This window comes from Oncorhynchus mykiss, chromosome 7 (assembly GCF_013265735.2).
Source record: "Oncorhynchus mykiss isolate Arlee chromosome 7, USDA_OmykA_1.1, whole genome shotgun sequence".
NCBI lineage: Eukaryota > Metazoa > Chordata > Actinopteri > Salmoniformes > Salmonidae > Oncorhynchus > Oncorhynchus mykiss.
Genome location: NC_048571.1, coordinates 31,669,019 through 31,690,037, shown reverse-complemented (window position 1 = coordinate 31,690,037; position 21,019 = coordinate 31,669,019). Strand labels below are relative to the sequence as shown.

Below are 21,019 nucleotides of genomic sequence, written 5' to 3'. Positions count from 1 at the left end.
TATATTCTTGTCATTTCGTCCCCCTACCAAATCAAAATAAAGGGGGTCAGTGGCGGTTGGTGCCGTTTAAGATGAGGGAGGACAATTATATTTTTTGAGCATGACCTTATTTCTATTACAACATTCATTCATATCCCATTCACCCAGTTCAATGTAACATCGATAGGTTTAGGCTACAACATGATACAAAAATGTTCAATGTACCCATCATGGGTTGCTACAACCTAGCCTATGAACGTAGGTGCACAGGTCGAGAGAATTTTGAGTAATCAAGGTGACAGACAGTGTTCATATAGCCAATAAACTATTATGGTCCAAACACAGCAAGACAGTCGTGAAGAGGGCACGACAACGCCTATTCCCCCTCAGGAGATTGAAAAGATTTGGCATGGGTCCTCAGATCCTCAAAAAGTTCTACAGCTGTACCATCGAGAGCACGGTTTCCTTTGAAGTCCGTAATCATTTGTAAGCCCTGCCACATCCGATGAGCATCGGAGCTGTTTTAGTAGGATTCAATCTTAGTCCTGTATTGACACTTTGTCTGTTTGATGGTTCGTCAGAGGGCATAGAGGGATTTCTTAGAAATGTCCGGGTTAGAGTCCTGCTCCATGAAAGCACCAGCTCTACCCTTTAGCTCAGTGTGGATGTTGCCTGTAATCCATGGCTTCTTTTTGGAGTAAGTACGTACGGTCACTGTGGGGACGACGTCTTCGATGCACTTATTGATGCGACATACAGTGGTGCTTATCTGAAAAAGACCCACACAACGGAAATAGTGTGGCTGAGAGTCATAGAAAAAAGTCTCAAAGGACTTTCCATCCTCTGTATATACTCTAGAACAGCCATATTCAACTGGCAGACCGCGGTCTTAATCCAGGGCTCCCGACATAAAAACTTTTTGTCTGTGGGATTCAGTCAGGTTTTTAACTTAATGCTGCTCAGAGTTGTAATAGTTGAACGCACAATGTACAATTTCGAAATTTGGTAGTGCATGGGCAGTTTTCCTCTCGCAATGTCCTTCACTGACAGACCTTAGAGAGCTATTCTTAACCTGCGATAAATGTCCAGTTGATTAACTACTGGCCATGTTAGCTAGATGGGTAAATTAGGCTAACTAGCTATCTAAATATTGTAGTTATGGCCAATTATGTTCCCAGGGGCTTCGATCCCCAGGGGGCACCCATTGATTTTGTTGAGTCACTCAGGTATCAATACACACATAAAACATTCCAAAATTTGAAAAAATTGCAGGAACTTAGCTTTAAAACTGCTCCATTTTCTCTCTGCCCAATGGCAAAATTTGTAGAATTTTAGGAAAATAGCTTTAAAACTGCTCCATTTTCTCTCTGCCCGATGGCAAAATGTGTAGAATTGCATGGAATGAGCTTAAAAACGGCAACATTTTCTCTCCGCCAACAAGAGTGGTTGGAACAGTTTGAACAGTTTGGGGTCACATTGGTCGAGGTTTGTTACTATGCCGATAACGTTTGCCATCTAAGAAATATGTGTGACCAGACCTTCTCAAATGGTAGTTGAGTACCCCTGCTCTAGAAGGAAACAGCACTGTGGAAGCGAGCAGTGATAGATACATTCATAAAGTACATTCCCTATTGTCTTCCTGTCTGAGAGTATAGTATAGTTCTACCCCTCCACATCCTGTCTGGTTTAAACGTCCTCATATACAATGTCCCTGTATACAAATTCCATGGGCACGTGACTATCCACGTATGGACACTGTATGAGTAAAGAACTGTGTTCTGATATGGACACCGTATGGAAATACAACTTTCATGGAAGTGTGACTGTCCTAATATGGACACCATATCAGCATACAAATGCCATGGACATGACTGTTCTACTATGGACAACCGTATGAGTATACAACTTCCATGGACGTGTGAATCTGATATCGACAACATAATACAAAGATCTTTGAGCCAGGCCCTCAGCTACTCACAGGCAGTGGACCACGGTGCGTCCATCTCCCCCGTCGTACTGCTCCTGCCACTTGGCCAGACGTCTCACCAGCTGCAAGATGGAGCGCTTGGACAGGGGCGTGTCCCGATAGGCCGGCCAGCCGATGAACTGGAAATGCTGCACCAAACGGTAGCCATCCTGGGGCTGCCAAAGAATCATAAATTAATGCCATAATCATCATCATCGTTGTTGTGGTCAACATCATTATCATGGACAACATGCCAGATAGTATCCTCATCATCCTTAGCACAATCATCAACCACTAGCAAGCTAATCTTCCTCCTCATTATAACCATCATCAAAATTGGAAGATGGACTTCGCCAATTTGAAGGGGGATCAAGTTTACCTCTGTGTCCACTGCAAACATAAACCACTCAGCCACTCACGTCATTAATGAACTGCTGACGCATTGAGCTCCTCATCAGAAGCACATCTATTCCCAGTGTATTTGGACTCAACTTTCCTTCCCTTAGCCAGAGCAGAGCCAACAAGCCAACGACTGGCAACCACAACAAAGATGTTATCTGGCTCCATGCCCAAGCTGGGAACAAGGGAGAGGCTCATTTTGTTGTACAGGAGCCGTGTCATGTGCTTCTCGCGGTAGCGATGGAACCATTTCATGGTAAATTGGAGACGTCACCCCTGTGGCTTTTTGCACCACCACGGAGCTAAGTGTTGATTAGCTGCCTGGCTAAGCCTGCCATCTCCGCTGGTTAAAGTGGGGGGCCATGAGCAAGCAAGAGGGAGAGGAGAGAGAAAGGAGTAACCGAGTGCCACAAACACAGGGATTCAAGTGGCAGTGATTTAATGGTGTCTAATGAGTATTAGTGTAAATAAAGCCCCTCCAATGGAACCAGTCTGAACCAGCCATGGTGCTGCCAGGCTTGGCCTGTCTGTTAGCCCCATCTCAATTGGCAGACCCGGGTTCAGATACTATTGGAAATCTTTCACAGGCTTTGAGCGTTTTCTTTAGCTTCCTTGGAGTGCCAAATGGATTTGGTTTTCACTTTTGGAACTTCTCCATTTGCTCCATTTTGCCAGGCAAGCTCATTCAAACACAGCTGGAGTATTATAAATGATTTAGAATAGTATCTTAACCCAGGTCTGACATGGGTATGTGGTGTGCATGGCACAAGCAATTAGGTTGACATTTGAAGGAGTCTAACTGACAAGACAGTGTCCTAGCGATATATACAACAGTGTTGTAGGAGTGGAGGCAAGACAAATGTACAGTAGTACATCTGGCATCTGAGCATCTGTTTCTTTTTTATGCTGGTCTGTGACCTATGGGATGTAATACAGTTCGTGACCTATGAGAGAAAACGAGCAGAACCATATAAAGTCCTACAGGCATAGATTCTAGTTTCTATGACTGTGATAATAATAAGTCACCTATACAGTGTTCCCGATTCATTTTAAAACCTGGTTTGCCACCATACTTTCTTTATTGTGATACAGACCCTGGCCATGTTGCAGATCCTGAAGATGCGATTGATGATGTCTTCATCGATGTCGGCCGAGATGAACTCCACCTGGACGGGGCCGTAGCAGCAGGAGCTCTTCTCGGGCCAGTACTGCATGCAAAGCTAGGGAGAAAAGAGGGAGTTAGCCATAGAAATATAATTATTACTTCCTGCTTTATACATTTAATATGGCCACCGGTGCACCAATCACAGAAAATGTACTTGACTGGGAATGTCCGTTCTAGTAATTCTATTTATATGGCGTGAGCCTTGCTACATCACATGCTGTTGTGGACACTGTGGTTGAAATAGAGTATTCTACCCATTGGAAAGTACTGAAAACATTAAATAAACTACACATTGCTTTGGCCATTTGAACAAAGCCATCTCCAACTCACCATTATTGACTTCAAATGCAAGGTCATACAAGTATGAGAAAATAAAAACATTGCTAACATGCTGGGTGGAATCATGCTGGGTGGAATCAATGCACACACAGCAAAAGCCTTGACCATATTAGCCTCTGCACGGTACACCTACAGCTAAGGGCCATGATGGGCTATCCTCCAGTCTAGTACTATTGAAAGGCTCCAACCTCTTAAAACGAGTTCACCCTCACGTCAATAGGCCTTTGCTGGGCTTCAATCTAGGTGTCTGTCTGAGGGTTCTGGCAGCTATGTCGGATAGTTAAACCCTTGGCAGAGAAAGGAGTAGCTTATCCTGCCCTATAAAACTGTGTGTGTGAGACCCGGAGGAGGAGATGACAATGGAGGAATAGAGAGATAGATGGAGATGAACAGAGAACAATAGAGCATGTGTAAGACCCCCAAGGCAGACCGATAGTCAAAGAGATAAGCAAAGTCACTGTGTGTATGTGTCTACGTGTGTGCATGCGTATGTATACATGCACACATATGTGTGTGCGCACATGCCTGTGTGTATGCGAACCCAGAGGGTGAACAATACACACCTGCGCTGCATCCATCTCGTTGAGCATGACTATCGAGGAGCAGTTGTAGTCGAAGACCAGCCTCCAGAAGTCGGCGGCCGTGTTGGGCAGCGGGTGCTGGGTTACGATGAAGGCTGCTGGCTGTTTATGGCTCTGTAAAAGAAAATCAATAACACAGCACTTCAGCCCTCAGTAGAGAAGGTGAGAGAGACAGAGAGAGAAAGAGAGAGGGACTCCAATGCCTGAGCAACTCGTGGCGAAGGACAAAGAGCCAAACCAGGCGGACTCCCACGGACAGTGTTAACCTTGCGCCGTAATGCATTGACAAGAGAAATCTAGCTACAGATCATTATGCTGCTGCCAGGCAGGCCGGGTCTGGGAAAGGCACCGCTGGCTTTATTTAGCTCCCCCTCTGTACTTGTTATTGTCTGCCGTTGTTGTCTTATCAGCTCTGTGTAGCTTATCTGGATCTATGTCAGTAGAGGCTCCTCAGAGGAGGAAGGGTAGGACCATCCTCCTTGCAAATTTCTTTTTTTTTTATAGAAACATTTCAACAAATTATCCTTTTTAGATAAATCTATATTAAATATATTCACATGACACCAAACAATTGACTAAAACACTCTGTTTTGCAATGAAGTAGCCTCTGCAGAACTCTGTAGAGTAGCACCATGGCGTAACTTCTGTCCTTCTCTGGGTACATTGACTTCAATACAAACCTAGGAGGCTCATGGTTCTCACCCCCTTCCATAGACTTACACAGTAATTATGACAACTTCCGGAGGATGCCCTCCAACCTATCAGAGCTCTTGTAGCATGAACTGACAAGTTGTTCACTCAATAAAAGGATTAGACAATGAATCTACTACTGAAAGCACTAGCTAGCACTGCAGTGCATAGAATGTGTTGAGTAGAAATCATTGAACAGTGAACAAATGTATTTCTTCCAAAATTATTAAGAAGCAAGAGAGAGAGAGAGAACTAGCCATATTTTGTTGTATATTTAATGAAAAAAAGAATCATCCTCCCTCATCTTAAATGACACTGATCTGTGTGTATAGATCTGCTATGAGAGTGATCATGTTTCACAGTGCTATGGCTTAATGGTGTGTTGGATAATGATCAGTTGTTAAATGATGTTGTTTGTTATCTTTTATATTGCTGTTGCACTATGACATTTAATTGTTAAACCCAATTTCTGCCTCCGCATATCCCCACAACAAATGCAATAAACATAAAATCCCTATACTAAGTCATAACACAACAGTACGAAAGCATATCTCAAACTAACTGATCTGTGTCTGCCAGTTTGGATGACATCTTCAACCAAGCTATAGCCAATGGTTAAACCCTACTTGGGAGTCTGCAAATAGTATTTTAAATCTTTGAGCGTTTGTTTGAGTCTGGCTATAGAGTGCCAGATTGGCAAGATTTGCACCTTGGGACAATACCAGTGGTTGAGAGACAGAGAGAGCGAGAGAGAGATTAACTTACATCCATGAGGGCAGCGTTGATGTAGTTACTGGACTCTCCATCAACAGAGATGAGGAAAGGCAGGCAGCGATCCACAGACAGGACGTCCATGCTGCGGTTCTTGTCGTGGTTCCGGGGGAGCAGTCCCACGCTACAGTCTTCAGGCCGAACCCGGGGAGTCACGATGTTCAGAGTCTGGGAGAGCGAACACATTATTTTTACAATTTTTTATCAGGTCTTAACAAGTTTTTTTTTTAAAGAAACCTACATCATCTTAACAAGACTTGCTGACTATTTTCATTTTCGACACGTGACATTTTTGTAACCTACTGGGAATTACCTTCCAACCCGCAATTCTATAATACAATATTCTTCTAAGCTAAAGCATTAGGCATTACATTAGTCTCTGGGAACTAACACAAGTATTCAGGTCTCAGGCAAGGTTTCTCCCTCCGCTAGCGTTATTCACCAAACCACCTCCTCTGCAACACTCACAATGACATAGCCCTGAATCAACTGCCCAGACTAGTAGTGGAGAACAAATTGGTGAGTAAATAAACCCACGAAAATAAATAATCTGCCCCTATTTTCTCTGATTTCCATATTCCAACATAACAGCATTACTGGTAGTCAGTGCCTTCAACAAGTGCAAATACTTCACTGACGCGAAGGCTGCAGATTACTTATGTATGAGGGAGAATGAGGGATATTGATATTGGGAGTGCGATAGAGAGATACGCATCATACATTATGAGACAGATTACAGATCTGAGACCTGTGCTTGATACAGTGATGGGATATTAATCTCAGAGAGAATACGGAGCAGAAGTGCTTAGCTGCCGAGTTCATACTGCCTCCTAACGGTAGCTACAAAGCCTTGTTCTTGGAGAAGGGAAATGTCACCCATTTTAGGGGGAAAAGGCAAATGTCATACCTCTTAAGAGGAAAAGAGACAGACAGACAGACAGACAGACAGACAGACAGACAGACAGACAGACAGACAGACAGACAGACAGACAGACAGACAGACAGACAGGCAGGCAGGCAGGCAGACAGGCAGACAGGCAGACAGGCAGACAGGCAGGCAGGCAGAAGTGGAGAGAGCTAACCTGAAACTCGTCCTTAATTTGGCTAGAGTTGGTCTGTGGGTCCAGTCTGATAATGTTGTAGTATATGGCTCTGAATTCACAGACTGGGATGGCTGTGTTTCCACACAAGCAGGCTTCCAGGATGGCATCGTGGACAAAGACATACTGCTCCTGGGGTAGGACACAATACATAACATGAGATTACGTAAAATAACATGACATAACAAAAGAGGTTCATGTATTTCTACCCTTCAGGTCAACATCAACACACAAAAGGACACTTTATTTACAGCACTTCAACAACTAGTTGGACCCTATTCACTAGACTCAATCCACATGTACTGTTGAAATGTTTCGAGAACAGAGCAGAACATACAGGTAACGAGTCCAACTCTAACTGCTTGTACACTGATATACAAAACCATAATTAGTTGTTGGCAACACTTTACATTAAGTTGCCACTATTACTATGCAACTACACAGTAATAACTATAGTACCATCATAGTAGTTATAGGTAGTGATATTAGTAAGAACACAGTTGGCTGACACATCCACTTGTTGAAGGTTATTCCACATATGTAATTACTGATGTTACACATTTTATTGTTACACTATGTAACTCATGTTTTGTAATGACATGATTGATAGTCACCTGTGAATTACCATGCTAATAACTCAAACCAAAATCTGACATAGTTACATGTAACTACATGGTGCCATTACCATCAAATCCACCAGTAATACCAGGGTTGCTCTGATGATGTAAATAGGCTAGGACCCTGTAAACACACCTTGTGATTAACTACTGGTTATTTTAGATGAGTTCATTTCTGTGTTATTACCTGGCTCAAAGGGTATACTGAATCAAGTGTCAAGTAAGAGCAATGTAGTTACATAGGATATACTTAATTAAGCAGTAAGGTCCGGGGGGTGGTACGGTGCCTTCGGAAAGTATTCAGACCCCTTGACTTTTTCCACATTTTGTTACGTTACAGCCTTATTCTAAAATGTATTAAATACATTTTTAAAAACTCAGGAATCTTCACACAATACACCATAATGACAAAGCAAAAACAGGTTTCTTTCTGAAAATGTATTAAAAATAAAAACCAGAAATACCTTATTTACATAAGTATTCCTTTGTTACAAGATTCATCCTGTTTCAAATGATCATCCTTGAGCTGTTTCTACAACTTGATTGGAGTCTACTTATGGTAAATTCAATTGATTGGACATGATTTGGAAAGGCACCTGTCTATATAAGGTCCCACATTTGACATTGCATGTCAGAGCAAAAACCAAGCCATGAGGTCGAAGGAATTGACCGTAGAGCTCGGAGACAGCATCGTGTCGAGGCACATATCTGGGGAAGGGTACCTAAAAAATGTATGCAGCATTTAAGGTCCCCAAGAACACAGTGGGCTCCATCATTCTTAAATGGAAGAAGTTTAGAACCACCAAGACTCTTCCTAGAGCTGGCCGCCTGGCCAAACAGAGCAATTGGGGGAGAAGGGCCTTGGTCAGATAGGTGACCAAATACAAGATGGTCACTCTGACAGAGCTCTAGAGTTCCTCTATGTAGATGGGAGAACCTTCCAGAAGGACAACCATCTCTGCAGCACTCCACAATCAGGCCTTCATGGTAGAGTGGCAAGACGGAAGCCACTCCTCAGTAAAAGGCACATGACAGCCCGCTTGTAGTTTGCAAAAATGCACCTAAAGATTTACAGAAAATGAGAAACAAGATTCTCTGGTCTGATGAAACCAAGATTGAACTCTTTGGCCTGAATGCCAAGCATCACGTCTGGAGGAAACCTGGCACCATCCCTAAGGTGAAGCATGGTAGTGGCAGCATCATGCTGTGGTGATGTTTTGCAGCGGCAGAGACTGGGAGACTAGTCAGGATTGAGGGAAAGATGAACGGAGAAAAGTACAGAGAGATCCTTGATAAAAACCTGCTCCAGGGTGCTCAGGACCTCAGACTGGGGCGAAGGTTCAGCTTCCAAAAGGAAACAACCCTGAGCACACAGCCAAGACAACGCAGGAGTGGCTTTGGGACAAGTCTGAATGTCCTTGAGTGGCCCAGCCAGAGCCCGGACTTGAACTCAATCTAACATCTCTGTAGAGACTTGAAAAAAGCTGTGCAGCAACCCTCCCCATCCAACCTGACAGAGCTTGAGATCATCTGCAGAGAAGAATGGGAGAAACTCCCCAAATGCAGGTGTGCCAAGCTTGTAAAGTCATACCCAAGAAGAATCAATGCTGTAATCGCTGCCAAGTGCGCTTCAACAACGTACTCTTTTTACTTTGTCATTTTGGGTTGTCGTGTGTAGATTGCCTTGTTCTAAAACATTTGAATAAGGCTGTAATGTAACAAAACGTGGAAAAAGTCAAGGGATCTGAATACTATCTGAAATCATTGTACATATAAAACACAGGGAAATCATATTTTTAACTGCACTGGGCCTTTAAGCCAGGTCATAGAAATAAACTAATTGAAAATGACTGGTAGTTAATGACAGGGTGTGCCTTGTTACAATTATTGTACCAGGTCCTAGCCCATTTATCAACCCTGATTTTACATGTGGATTTGATGGTATTGGCACCTTGTTGGTACATGTAACAAGTTCAGATTTCGTTTGAAATTATTAAAACCATGAGCCTCCTAGGTTTTGTATTGAAGTCAATGTACACAGCGGACAGAAAATAGCTGTCCTCAGGCTACACCATGGTGCTACCCCAGAGAGTGTAGTTGAGGTTACTGTAGACCTTCATTGCAAAACAGTGTGTTTTAATCAGTTATTTAATGACGTGAATATATGTATTATAGTTTAATCTAAAAAGGATATATATTTTTTAATGTTTCACAATTTGTATTTTTATGAAATTCACAGAGTAGGATGGTATTCCCCTTCCTTCTCTGAGGAGCCACCATTGATATATGTTAACTGTTCACAGGAGAGGCATTTTTTTCATCAAAATGCATTTTGTTTTGCAGAAAGTCCTTCTGGAATATGTGAAGTTTCATGTGCCTTAATAACAAACTTGTATTGCATCTGTAAATACATTGTTCAATTACGAGCCTAGTTGGTTTAGCCACGGAAAAAGTCAGGAACCTTCCCGCTAGCCATGATTGGCTGAGATAATGGATGTTATGGACATGGCGGGACATGGCGGGAAAGGAGTTTGGATTGGTCTGCCAGGTAGCATGCTTCCTACTACAATGTGAGCTGCTCAGTATGCGTTGATAATCCTTTCTACCGCGTCTTTTTACAAATATATAACGTTAATTTAAAAAGCCGTGCTATTTTTCTCAACAACATGGATGCCCTAAATTTAGCAGATGCTATTGACAGATCAGTTGTAAGAAGTTGTGATGTGCTACTTTTCATACATGCCACAGTCAGTGTGAGTTGGAATGACTTGACACGACCCTGGCCAAGTCTGCCGTGAAGAAGCATTCATCCATGTATACAGGTAAGAGTCTAGCTACATTTTCAGATATTATACATGTTTTTAATTTAGTCAGAAAGTCCTTTTCATTGCAAGTTCAAGCGTACTGTTGGCTAGCTAGCGGACGTTAGCATGCTGTCTCGCTAGCTAGCGTTATGTGTATGATCTCTGTAGTAATATTATGCAAATCAGAAATGAATTTGCATTGCTAGTTATAGCCTAATGTTAGCTAATGTTAGCAAGATAACGTTGAACCTAGTTGGTTAGCTTTAGCTACCTGCAGATTCATACTACAGCTATGACAATCAGTTTGTATTGGTGGTAGTATGAGTTGGTATTACGTCAGTTCATTGTTTAGCTAGCTAGCTAGCTATCAAATTAGCCAGGTGTGTCTGGGGGTGATTACGGACATCTATTGTATTTCATGAACATGTGTACATATCTAGAAAATAGTGACCCATCCACTTAGCTAGTTGTGGCTGGGGATGGATATTAAAAAAAATTCACTTGACCCATCAATTTAGACAAGTGTGTCGGGTAAGTGTCATCTAATAATTATAAAACATTTATAATCTGGACACGTTCTGTTGTTTTTTATATTTCTACGATGAAAATAACCACTTCACTGTATGATTTACACCTTCTGTATCCTGTGCATGAAACAAATAAACTTAGATTGTATTTGATATGGTGTGTGTTTTACCAGAGAAGGTAATGTGGAGAACAACATGAGGTTGCTGTTGTATTACCGTTATTTAAGGGTGACTGCAAAACTCCCACGGTCGTAACCCACACTTAGCAAACACACTTGCAAACTCATTCACAGGATAAAAATGTGTGCGAACTTAAGTTATCTATTATTCAGCATGTATTTAATATTAATAGGATCATTGGGATGGAAGATGCATGACTGAGAACTCTCCAGAGGTAGCTAGGCTCGCCTGACTTGGGAAATATATCTGAGGAGACACCACACACATTTGATCAGTAGTGATATCACGCGTGCTGATGGTTTGTACGAATGGTTGCAAGTCGTTGAGAATGTACAATGTATATCAGTCTAGTAGGTACACATAAATTAATGAAACAGTAGTAGTTATGGAGGATACTGATGCATATTTACTAGTAGCCCTTTTGTCGTTCTCACCATTGACATTGAAGTAGCACTCAATGGGGAGTAGTTTGAGAAAGATGAGAATGACAGAATTGTTCATCTTTATAAAATAATGAGTACTTAGTTTGGACGCAAGGTGATTTGTAGATCAGTGATTCTGTTTGGTCCAACTGCAATGTAGTTGATCTCAAACACACACACATTATCTCACAGGTGTTGTTTCTCCACTAAGAACCACTGTTTCATCACTGACTGCATGATCCACTGGAAAATGTAACCCTAATAGCCTGGAATGGCCTGTCTGGCAGATAAGGCCCAGGCTTATAGACCATAGAAATAGAATCTGGTTTCAAGGTCTGGGGATAACATTTCTATGCTTTAGACTCTCCCTTTAGACTCACTTTACATTATCATGTCTAAGCTTCACAATATCCTATGTCTATGCTTTACAGTGTCCCTCCATAGGACTCACTTTAAAATATGCCTGCTGAAAATTTCATGCAGAACAACTAACTGTGGGCAGTGGGTTATGGCATAGAATCAGTCTGGTGATTGTCTGGGAAAGACTAGCCATAGCAGACTACTGTTTGAGCCTTTTCAACCCTTTACCATGGCGATGGAAAATGCTACGCTAACAGACTTGCTGTGCCTTTGAACGTTGGTTGCACTCCCTTTACACTTAGTATGAGGATGTCTAATGCTAACTGTGTAACTGCTAGTAACTACTATCAGTACCATTGAACAAAATAACATGTGAATGGCTAATGATAACCTAAAAATACCATATTAACGCTAGGTATAAGGATGGCTAATGCTATGCTATTTGGCAAACTGCACTTTTAAACACTGTACCATTTTTTTATGTACCATTATGCGTAATTATGTATCATTACTTCCTTTGCAGGGCACTGTAATGACTAATGCTTCAAATATGATAGAGTACTGTCCTCTTCTTTACCCACTATCCACACACACGCTAATCAGTACATTTCTTCACCAACCTCGGTTTGCACCATGTTAACCCTTTGTGAGCGCAGTTCGCGGATGCAGTTGAAGATGTCCACCACACCCTCGTTCTCGGCCATATCCAGCATAATGTCCACAGCTATGAAACAGCCTGTCCTTCCAGCCCCGGCACTGGAGAGAGAGAGAGTGGGAGAGAGATAAAGAGAGAGAGAGAGAGAAACTATTTCTCAAATGACTGCCTCACCTGGTTCACCAACTATTTCTCAGATAGAGTTCAGTGTGTCAAATCGGAGGGCCTGTTGTCCGGACCTCTGGCAGTCGCTGTGTTGATACCAGAGGGTTATATTCTCGGGCCGACTATTTTCTCTGTATATATCAATGATATTGCTCTTGCTGCGGGTGATTCCTTGATCCATCTCAACGCAGACGACACCATTCTGTATACATCTGGCCATTCCTTGGACACTGTTAAAGCTTCAATGCCATAAAACACTCATTCCGTGGCCTCCAACTGCTCTTAAATACAAGTAAAACTAAATGCATGCTCTTCAACTGATTGCTGCCCGCACATGCCTGCCCGACTAGCATCACTACTCTGGACGGTTCTGACTTAGAATATGTGTACAACTACAAATAACTAGGTGTCTGGCTAGACTGTAAACTCTCTTTCCAGACTCATATTAAACATCTCCAATCCAAAATTAAATCTAGAATCGGTTTCCTATTTCGCAACAAAGCATTCTTCACTCACGCTGCCAAATTAGATGCAGTCTATCACAGTTCCATCCATTTTGTCACCAAAGCCCCATATACCACCCACCACTGCAACCTGTATGCTCTCGTCGGCTGGCACTCTGGGTATTCGTCGCCAGACCCACTGGCTCCAGGTCATCTATAAGTCTTTGCTAGGTAAAGCTCCGACTTATCTCAGCTCACTGGTCACCATAACAACACCCACCTGTAGCACATGCTCCAGCAGGAATATCTCACTGGTCATCCCCAAAGCCAACACCTACTTTAGCTGCCTTTCCTTCCAGTTCTCTGCTGCCAATGACTGGAACGAATTGCAAAAATCGTTGAAGTTGGAGACTTATATCTCCCTCACTAACTTTAAGCATCAGCTATCTGAGCAGCTTACTGATCGCTGCAGCTGTACACAGCCCATCTGTAAATAGCCCATCCAACTACCTACCTCATCCCCATATTGCTTTGATTTAATTTTCTGCTCTTTTGCACACCAGTATTTCTACTTGCACACCAGTATTTCTACTTGCACATCATCATCTGCACATCTACCACTCCAGTGTTAATCTGCTAAATTGTAATTACTTTGCTACTATGGCCTGTTTATTGCCTTACCTCCTTACGCCATTTGCACACACTGTATATAGACTTTTTCTATTGTGTTATTGACTGTACGTTTGTTTATTCCATGTGGAACTCTGTGTTGTTGTTTGTGTCGCACTGCTTTGCTTTATCTTGGCCAGGTCGCAGTTATAAATGAGAACTTGTTCTCAACTGGCCTACCTGGTTAAATAAAGGTGAAATATACAGTATATATATTTTAAATGTAATCAATGTCTCCAGTAAGGCCTTGTCTTTACAGTACACAGGGTTCTTTGGCTCTCCCCATTGGAGAACCCTTTGAAGAGCCCTTTTTCGTACCAGGTAGAACCCTTTTATGTTCCATTAAGAATCCTTTCTACAGAGGGTTCTACATGGAACCCAAAAGGGTTCAACCTGGAACCAAAAAGGGTTCTACCTGGAACAAGAGAACAAAGGGTTCTCCTATGGGGACATCCAAAGAACCCTTTTGGAGTGTGCAGTTCCTAATCTATCCTCTGTAATTGACCTGCCACAGTTAGCGGCGGCGGCGACACATGAAGACACATGCCCTATGATAAACACATGTTGAACCGCGCTGCGCTCCCACAGTTAGCCAAAAGAGGCAGGACTGCCTAATGGTGCTGACAAACAGCGCACTCCATCAGCCCCTGCGAGTGACAGGTAGGGGTTAGAGCTATTTCCCCCTTACCCCGGTGTTAAGGAAACACACCCAGCAGAACGGACTGTGAGGGAGGGATGGAGCAAGAGAGGGAAGGAGTTGTGATGGAAGGGAGATAGTGGTGGAGAAGAGGTAGAGGAGAGGTAAGAGACGGGGGCTGCTTAGCCATCATTCACTCGGCAGCATTCTGACAGGTCCCAGCTCCGGATCTCAGGAGCTGGGGGCCACTCAGTAACTCGGCAACCTGTCAGACAGCCTGTCAGCTGCCGGTGATTAATGGTGAGAGCGGCAAACAACTGGGTCCTGGCAGGGGGATATCGGCCAAGGAGTGCCCCAGGAAATGTGAAATTACTCCGCAGTCTGTCAATGGGGGCCTACGCTCTGTGGGCCAAAGTTTATCCTGTTGGCCTTCATCTGCATCCCATCTATATTTCAGTTAAGTGGGGGAATGGCTGCCAACCTCCATGTAGCTCCATTGGACATTTGTTGTCAGCGCTCAACGAGGGAATTCGGTGGGGGAGTGATCGGAGCATTGTATTTCAAAAGCCAGGCTGACCTTTTTAGGAGAACTTGAACCGACACCGCTTTGGATTGTAGAAAAGCGATGGAGTAAGGAATGAGAGGTACGTTAAATATAGTGTGCCGCTAAGGGGACTAGTCGGAAATATGGGTCGGCAGGTAACCTAGAGGTTAGAGTGATGGTCCAGTAACCGAAAGGTTGCTGGATCAAATCCCAGAGCTGACAAGGTAAAAATCTGTTTTTCTTCCCCTGAGCAATGCAGTTAACCCACTGTTCCCAAGGGTGCCGAAGATGTGGATGTCAATTAAGGCAGCCCCCAGCACCTCTCTGAGGGGTTGTGTTAAATGCAGAAGACACATTTCAGTTGAAGGCATTCAGTTGTACAACTGACTAGGTATCTCCCTTTCCCCTAAATGGGACACATACAAAAAGTTTGAGCTTTTTGATGTCAATGCCTTTTCTGCCTATTGTCCTAGTGTAAACATTCCCAGGACACAAACTAGTTAAATGTTTTACATTTAGCAGATGCTCTTATTCAGAGCGACTTTCAGTAGTAAATGCAAAAAATGTCTTACTGGTCCCCCATGGGAAACAAACCCATAAACCTTGTTTTGCAAGAGCCATGCTCTACCAACTGAGCTACACAGGACCTAGCAAGATGGAAGATGTTTTTAAGGACTGCATTTCACAAGTGGCTAGTTTGCATCAGCTACTTTCACATGGCATTATGGCTAACTGACGGTTTCAGTTGTATTTATTATGTTGCAACACCAGTGAATTTGTGAATTTGACAACTAATAAACATTACCTACCTAGCGGGTGGCCATCTACAGACAGGACTTTGCTATTTAGCTAGCTAGGTATTGAGCTTGCTAGCAAACTCAGATATACTTAAAAATGTGTTGCTGTGCAATGGATATGAAGCCGGTGAGAGCTCTCCCATTTCTGTTCTAGCTGTTATGATTACCTAGTAGGTCAGTGCTGACCACAAATGCTTATTTGCTTGCTAGTAAAATAAATTTCCTGTTCCTACAGATGGTTAACTAGCTAGCTTCCTGTTGTTTATCTTATTCAATGCTCACTAAATACATTTGCATTGAAGTTAGCTAGTCACAGCAGTACCCACTGGGCAAAAACTGGTTCAGTAAATGTGGTTTCCACGTCATTTCAACCCAAAAATTATATGTGATGATGTTGAATCAACATGAAAAAAGTGATTGGATTTGCAAAAAGTCATCAACGTAAGGGAATTTAGTATTTGTTTCCAAAAAACTTTTAACCTAAATAAAAAAAAAAGGGTGACATTCTATTTTGATTTCACATAAAATTCACATTAGTTGACAACTTAATCAATTGTAAATCAAAACTAGACGTTGAACTGACGTCTGTGCCCAGTGGGTAGCTATCTATTTGTATAGCTAGCTGGCTAGCTAGCTGGCAAAGCCAATAGATAGATATCTTATCTATGTCTATGGTTATAGCGAATTTGCACATAGACATGGTTATAGTAGTCTTGCTATGGGGATTACAAGCATCTTTAGATGAGATAGAATAAAGGCTTGTGTGAAGAGAAGTTTTAACACTAGTAGTATTTCAAACTAACCAGTGACAGGGTTGTCCACCATTTACAGTTTTGTATAATTTTACGAACACCTTGCAAAAACACCTATACAAAACCCTAGCACCCCTCTCCATCTAGCCTTTTCCATTCTAGGTATGTAAATCCTGACTCAAACTAAGAGACTCTTGCAGCACTATACATAGTCTCTCTCTCTCTCTCTCTCTCTCTCTCTCTCTCTCTCTCTCTCTCTCTCTCTCTCTCTCTCTCTCTCTCTCAACACTAGCAACTTACTCACCCCAAGTGACGTTACAGACAGAGAAAACTAGCTATTCAATATGTTCATACTACTACCAGCTTACCTTTGCTACACTCCCACCCATTGGTTATTGTCATATCTAACCGCAGCAGAGACCACTGGAGGTGCCATGGTGATTCCCCCCCACTTGCCCTTCAGCACGTATATCATGGCCCTTAGCACAGCCTGTAAATTCTAATCTCCTCCCTCTCTTTCTTTCTCTATTATCTTCTGCTGTAGGAGCAGAGAAGATGAAGAGGCAGCATTCAATATGGTACTGTGACAGCTCATTTACATCCCTGGTGATATGGATGACGACAGACAGCGAAAGTGCTCAAAGAAACACAAGTCAGCCGGCCCCCACTCACACATGAGTTGTGCCACAAATGCACTCAACTGAATGGTTCTACAATGTCCCAAAGGATAAGACAGGGTAAGAGAGAGAGAGATGGCTTTTGTCTAGAAATGACTTTATTTATTTATGGTACTGACTGCCCAAACACACCTGGATCCACAGGTTTAACTGAATTCATCTTTGATTCCTGGAGGGCTGCGTGTCTGCAGGTTTTGGTTATTTCCTTTCAATGTGTGTCCAATTAAGATGTAGACAACCAGGTGGGAGGAGTTCCTAACTAAACAATGACTACTTAAAGCATTGTCAAAATTGGGGGGCAGGAAAGAAACTTGCCAGTTAGCATGGGTAGTACAGTATCTAGCTAAAGTAGAATACATTTGTGATTGACATTGGTTTTTGTCACCTCTGTAAAGGTAAGGAAAATATTTAGCCTGTAGTAGAGTTAATTTATAACAAAAACATATGTTTGATTAGCTAGTAGATTATTAATGGCTAGTGAGCAAGTTAAAGCTAGTATTAGCTGGTTAGCTAACTGGATGTCTAAATTACTATAAACTGAAAAATGCTAGGTAGCTAGCTAGCATAAGTTGCTAGCTACCAGACAGTAACGTTTTACAAGTTGCAGTCGTGTAATTTGTCCCTCCTTTTAGTATAGATGGGTTGTTATAACATTTATAAAATGTATTTGATGATTTATGTGCCATAATTACAATGAGGACATTGTGTTCCTCGCCTCATTCCAGGGCGACTGCCAGTTGTTCTTCCCTGCTGCTAAGTGCTGCTAAGCCTTACGTTTCTCCAAGGTCGGGATATCAGAGATTATATGGTGGATGTCACTCTCCCGCGACAGGTGTGAATCCTCCTTTTTTCCCTAACAATCCTTGAAGGTTAATGTCATCAATCCAATGTATGAGAGTGCAAAGAACAGAAGGGGCAGGGAATAAAGTGGCAGTATAACATTTGCCATAGTCTCTTCCATTCTCGTCCTTGGATGTATGAGAGGTAGAAAGGTGCCCCGTGCTTCATGGGAGCAGAAAGCACAGCGCCGGACACTTGAGTTAATCCACTCTGAAAAAGTCTTAGTCACATCTGCTTTGTTTTGAGAGTCCCGAGCCAAAAGTGAAATTGCATTTTTGCCACTTAGCAGCCTCTCCATGTCACATCTCATTGTGTACATGCACTCCCTCCCTCCATCCCTCTCCCCCAAGCCTCCCTCCACCTCTCCCCCTTTGCCTGTCTGAGCTACATGTAAATGCCTCGGTCTCATGGGGTGGATGTTTGAGTGGGATGCGGAAGGGTGGAGGAGAGAGAGCAGAGAGAGCGGCCTTAGTCTCCCATCGCTCTCGCTCATTCACTAAAGATGAAAGTGACGGCTCCCAGCTACTGTGATGGTTATTTCTGTGGGGATCTGGACAGTGCATGGGCCTGTGGGGTAGTAGGAGGTGGTAGTCAAAGAGAGTGTGCAGGTATTTGGGAGTTACCTGAATCCGAGAGTATAGTTCCATTAATCAGCCCCCTTATTTTTTCTTGCCCTATAGTTTGGGAATTAACTCTGCTGTCTGATTCCACAGCAAGTTACTAAGCAGTCATGTAATGGAGGCTGTTCGAAACCCATTACTGTGACGGGGAAATGCGTCTGACTTGAGTTAGAACCTTGAGCTAATGCCTAGGCTTTTGTTCAGCAGGCTAATAGTCTTGTAGCGCACAGGCCGTTGACATACTGAATGAATATGTTCAGAGTCAACTTATCTGATGAAAAAGGAATACATAAATACATATACGAAAGCCATGAGTGATAAATATGTCATCCCAGTAGTCCTGTGTTATTTGACCAACCCAGCATGGTCAGTATGTACCTGCAGTGGGCCACGATGGGGCCGGCATCGGGAGGGTTGAGGAACTTGACCTGGCGGACGAAGCCTAGGAGGCCGGTGGCGTAGCAGGGCACACCGTGGTCAGGCCAGCTCGTGAAGTGGAATTGACGGATCTCCCGAATCTCATGGTGGCCCTTCTGAAAGAAAACAATATGGAGGCTCAAATAGAGACATACACAGTGGACTTCCTGAAAACATTGGTCCTATTTGGCTCAGTCGATTCCTATGAAAAATGTATGTATGCATGACGTATGTCGCTTTGGATAGCGTCTGCTAAATGGCATATATTATTTTATAAACTGTGGGCTGACAACAAAATGGAGGCTCAAATATAGGCATTAAACCAAATTGTATTCATCACATGCTTTGTAAACAACACTTGTGGACTAAGAGTGAAATGCTTCCCAACATCGTAGCCTTCCACAAGCTTCCCACAATAAGTTGGGTGAATTTTGGCCCATTCCTCCTGACAGACCTTGTAACTGTGTCAGTTTTTTAGGCATCCTTGCTCACACATGCTTTTTCAGTTCTGCCCAAAAATTGTCTATAGGATTGAGGTCAGGGCTGTGTGATGGCCACTCCAATACCTTGACTTTGTTGTCCTTAAGTCATTTTTCCACAACTTTGGAAGTATGCTTGGGGTCATTGTCCATTTGGAAGACCCATTTGCTTTAACTTCCTGTCATGAGATGTTGCTTCAATATACCCACATAATTTATTATTATATTAATTAATTTATTATTATTTATTATTATATTATATATTTTTCGAAGTGTACCAGTCCCTCCTGCAGCAAAGCACCCCCACAATATGATGCTACCATCCCAGTGTTTCACGGTTGGGAAGGTGTTCTACGGCTTGCAATCCTCCCCCTTTTTCCTCCAAACGTAATGGTGGTGATTATGGCCAAACAGTTCTATTTTTGTTTCATCAGACCAAAGTATGATATTTGTCCCCATGTGCAGTTGCAAACCGTAGTCTGGCTTTTTTTATAGCAGTTTTGGAGCAGTGGCATCTTCCTTGCTAAGCGGCCTTTCAGGTTATGTCAATATAGGACTCATTTTACTGTGGATATAGATACTTTTGCACCTGTTTCCTCCAGCATCTTCACAAGGTCCTTTGCTGTTGTTCTGGGATTGATTTGCACTTTTCACACCAAAATACGTTCATCTTTAGGAGAAAGAACGCGTCTCCTCCTTATGACGGCTGCGTGGTCCCATGGTGTTTATACTTGCGTACTATTGTTTGTACAAATGAATATGGTACCTTCAGGCGTTTTGAAATTGCTCCCAAGTATGAACCAGACTTGTGGAGGTCTACAATTTTTTTCTGAGGTCTTGGCTGATTTCTTTTGATTTTCCCATGATGTCAAGCAAAGAGGCACTGAGTTTGAAGGTTGGCCTTGAAATACATCCACAGATACTTCTCCAATTGACTCACATTATGTCAATTAGCCTATCAGAAGCTTCTAAAGCCATGACATCATTTTCTGGAATTTTCCAAGCTGTTTAAAGGCAAAATCAACTTCGTGTATGTAAACTTCTGACCGACTGGAATTGTGATGCAGATAATTATAAATGAAATAATCTGTCTCTAAACAGTTGTTGGAAAAATTACTTCTGTTATGCCCAAAGTAGATAGTTTGTTAACAAGACATTTGTGGAGTGGTTGAAAAACGAGTTTTAATGACTCCAACCTAAGTGTATGTAAACTTCCGACTTCAGTTGTTTGTTCAGATTGGCCAAATGGCGTGGGAGAGCTTTGTCTGCCTCTCTATGTGTGGAGTAAAGGTGATGTAGAGCTTTTCACCTCTAGTTGCACAGGTGGCCGAAATGATAGAAATTAGGTAAGATGGATTTCAGTTTTCCTGCATTGAAATCACTGGCCACTAGGAGTTCCACCTTTAGATTAGTATTTTCTTGTT

General features: G+C 42.6%; 1 protein-coding gene across 5 annotated transcripts in view; it reads right to left on the bottom strand.

The window, feature by feature from the left end:
- The window catches only part of LOC110527653 (receptor-type tyrosine-protein phosphatase T), a 511,724-nt gene that overhangs the window by 26,190 nt on the left and 464,515 nt on the right, over positions 1–21,019 (bottom strand). For all 5 annotated transcript variants that reach the window (XM_021609068.2, XM_036983141.1, XM_036983142.1 and 2 more), the window contains 7 exons: positions 19,078–19,232; positions 12,521–12,656; positions 6,973–7,122; positions 5,885–6,058; positions 4,412–4,543; positions 3,439–3,564; positions 1,958–2,121 (listed from right to left, as the gene is read on the bottom strand). In XM_021609068.2, the coding sequence (XP_021464743.2) occupies positions 1,958–2,121; positions 3,439–3,564; positions 4,412–4,543; positions 5,885–6,058; positions 6,973–7,122; positions 12,521–12,656; positions 19,078–19,232 (1,037 nt within the window). The remainder of the gene's footprint in view (positions 1–1,957; positions 2,122–3,438; positions 3,565–4,411; positions 4,544–5,884; positions 6,059–6,972; positions 7,123–12,520; positions 12,657–19,077; positions 19,233–21,019) is intronic.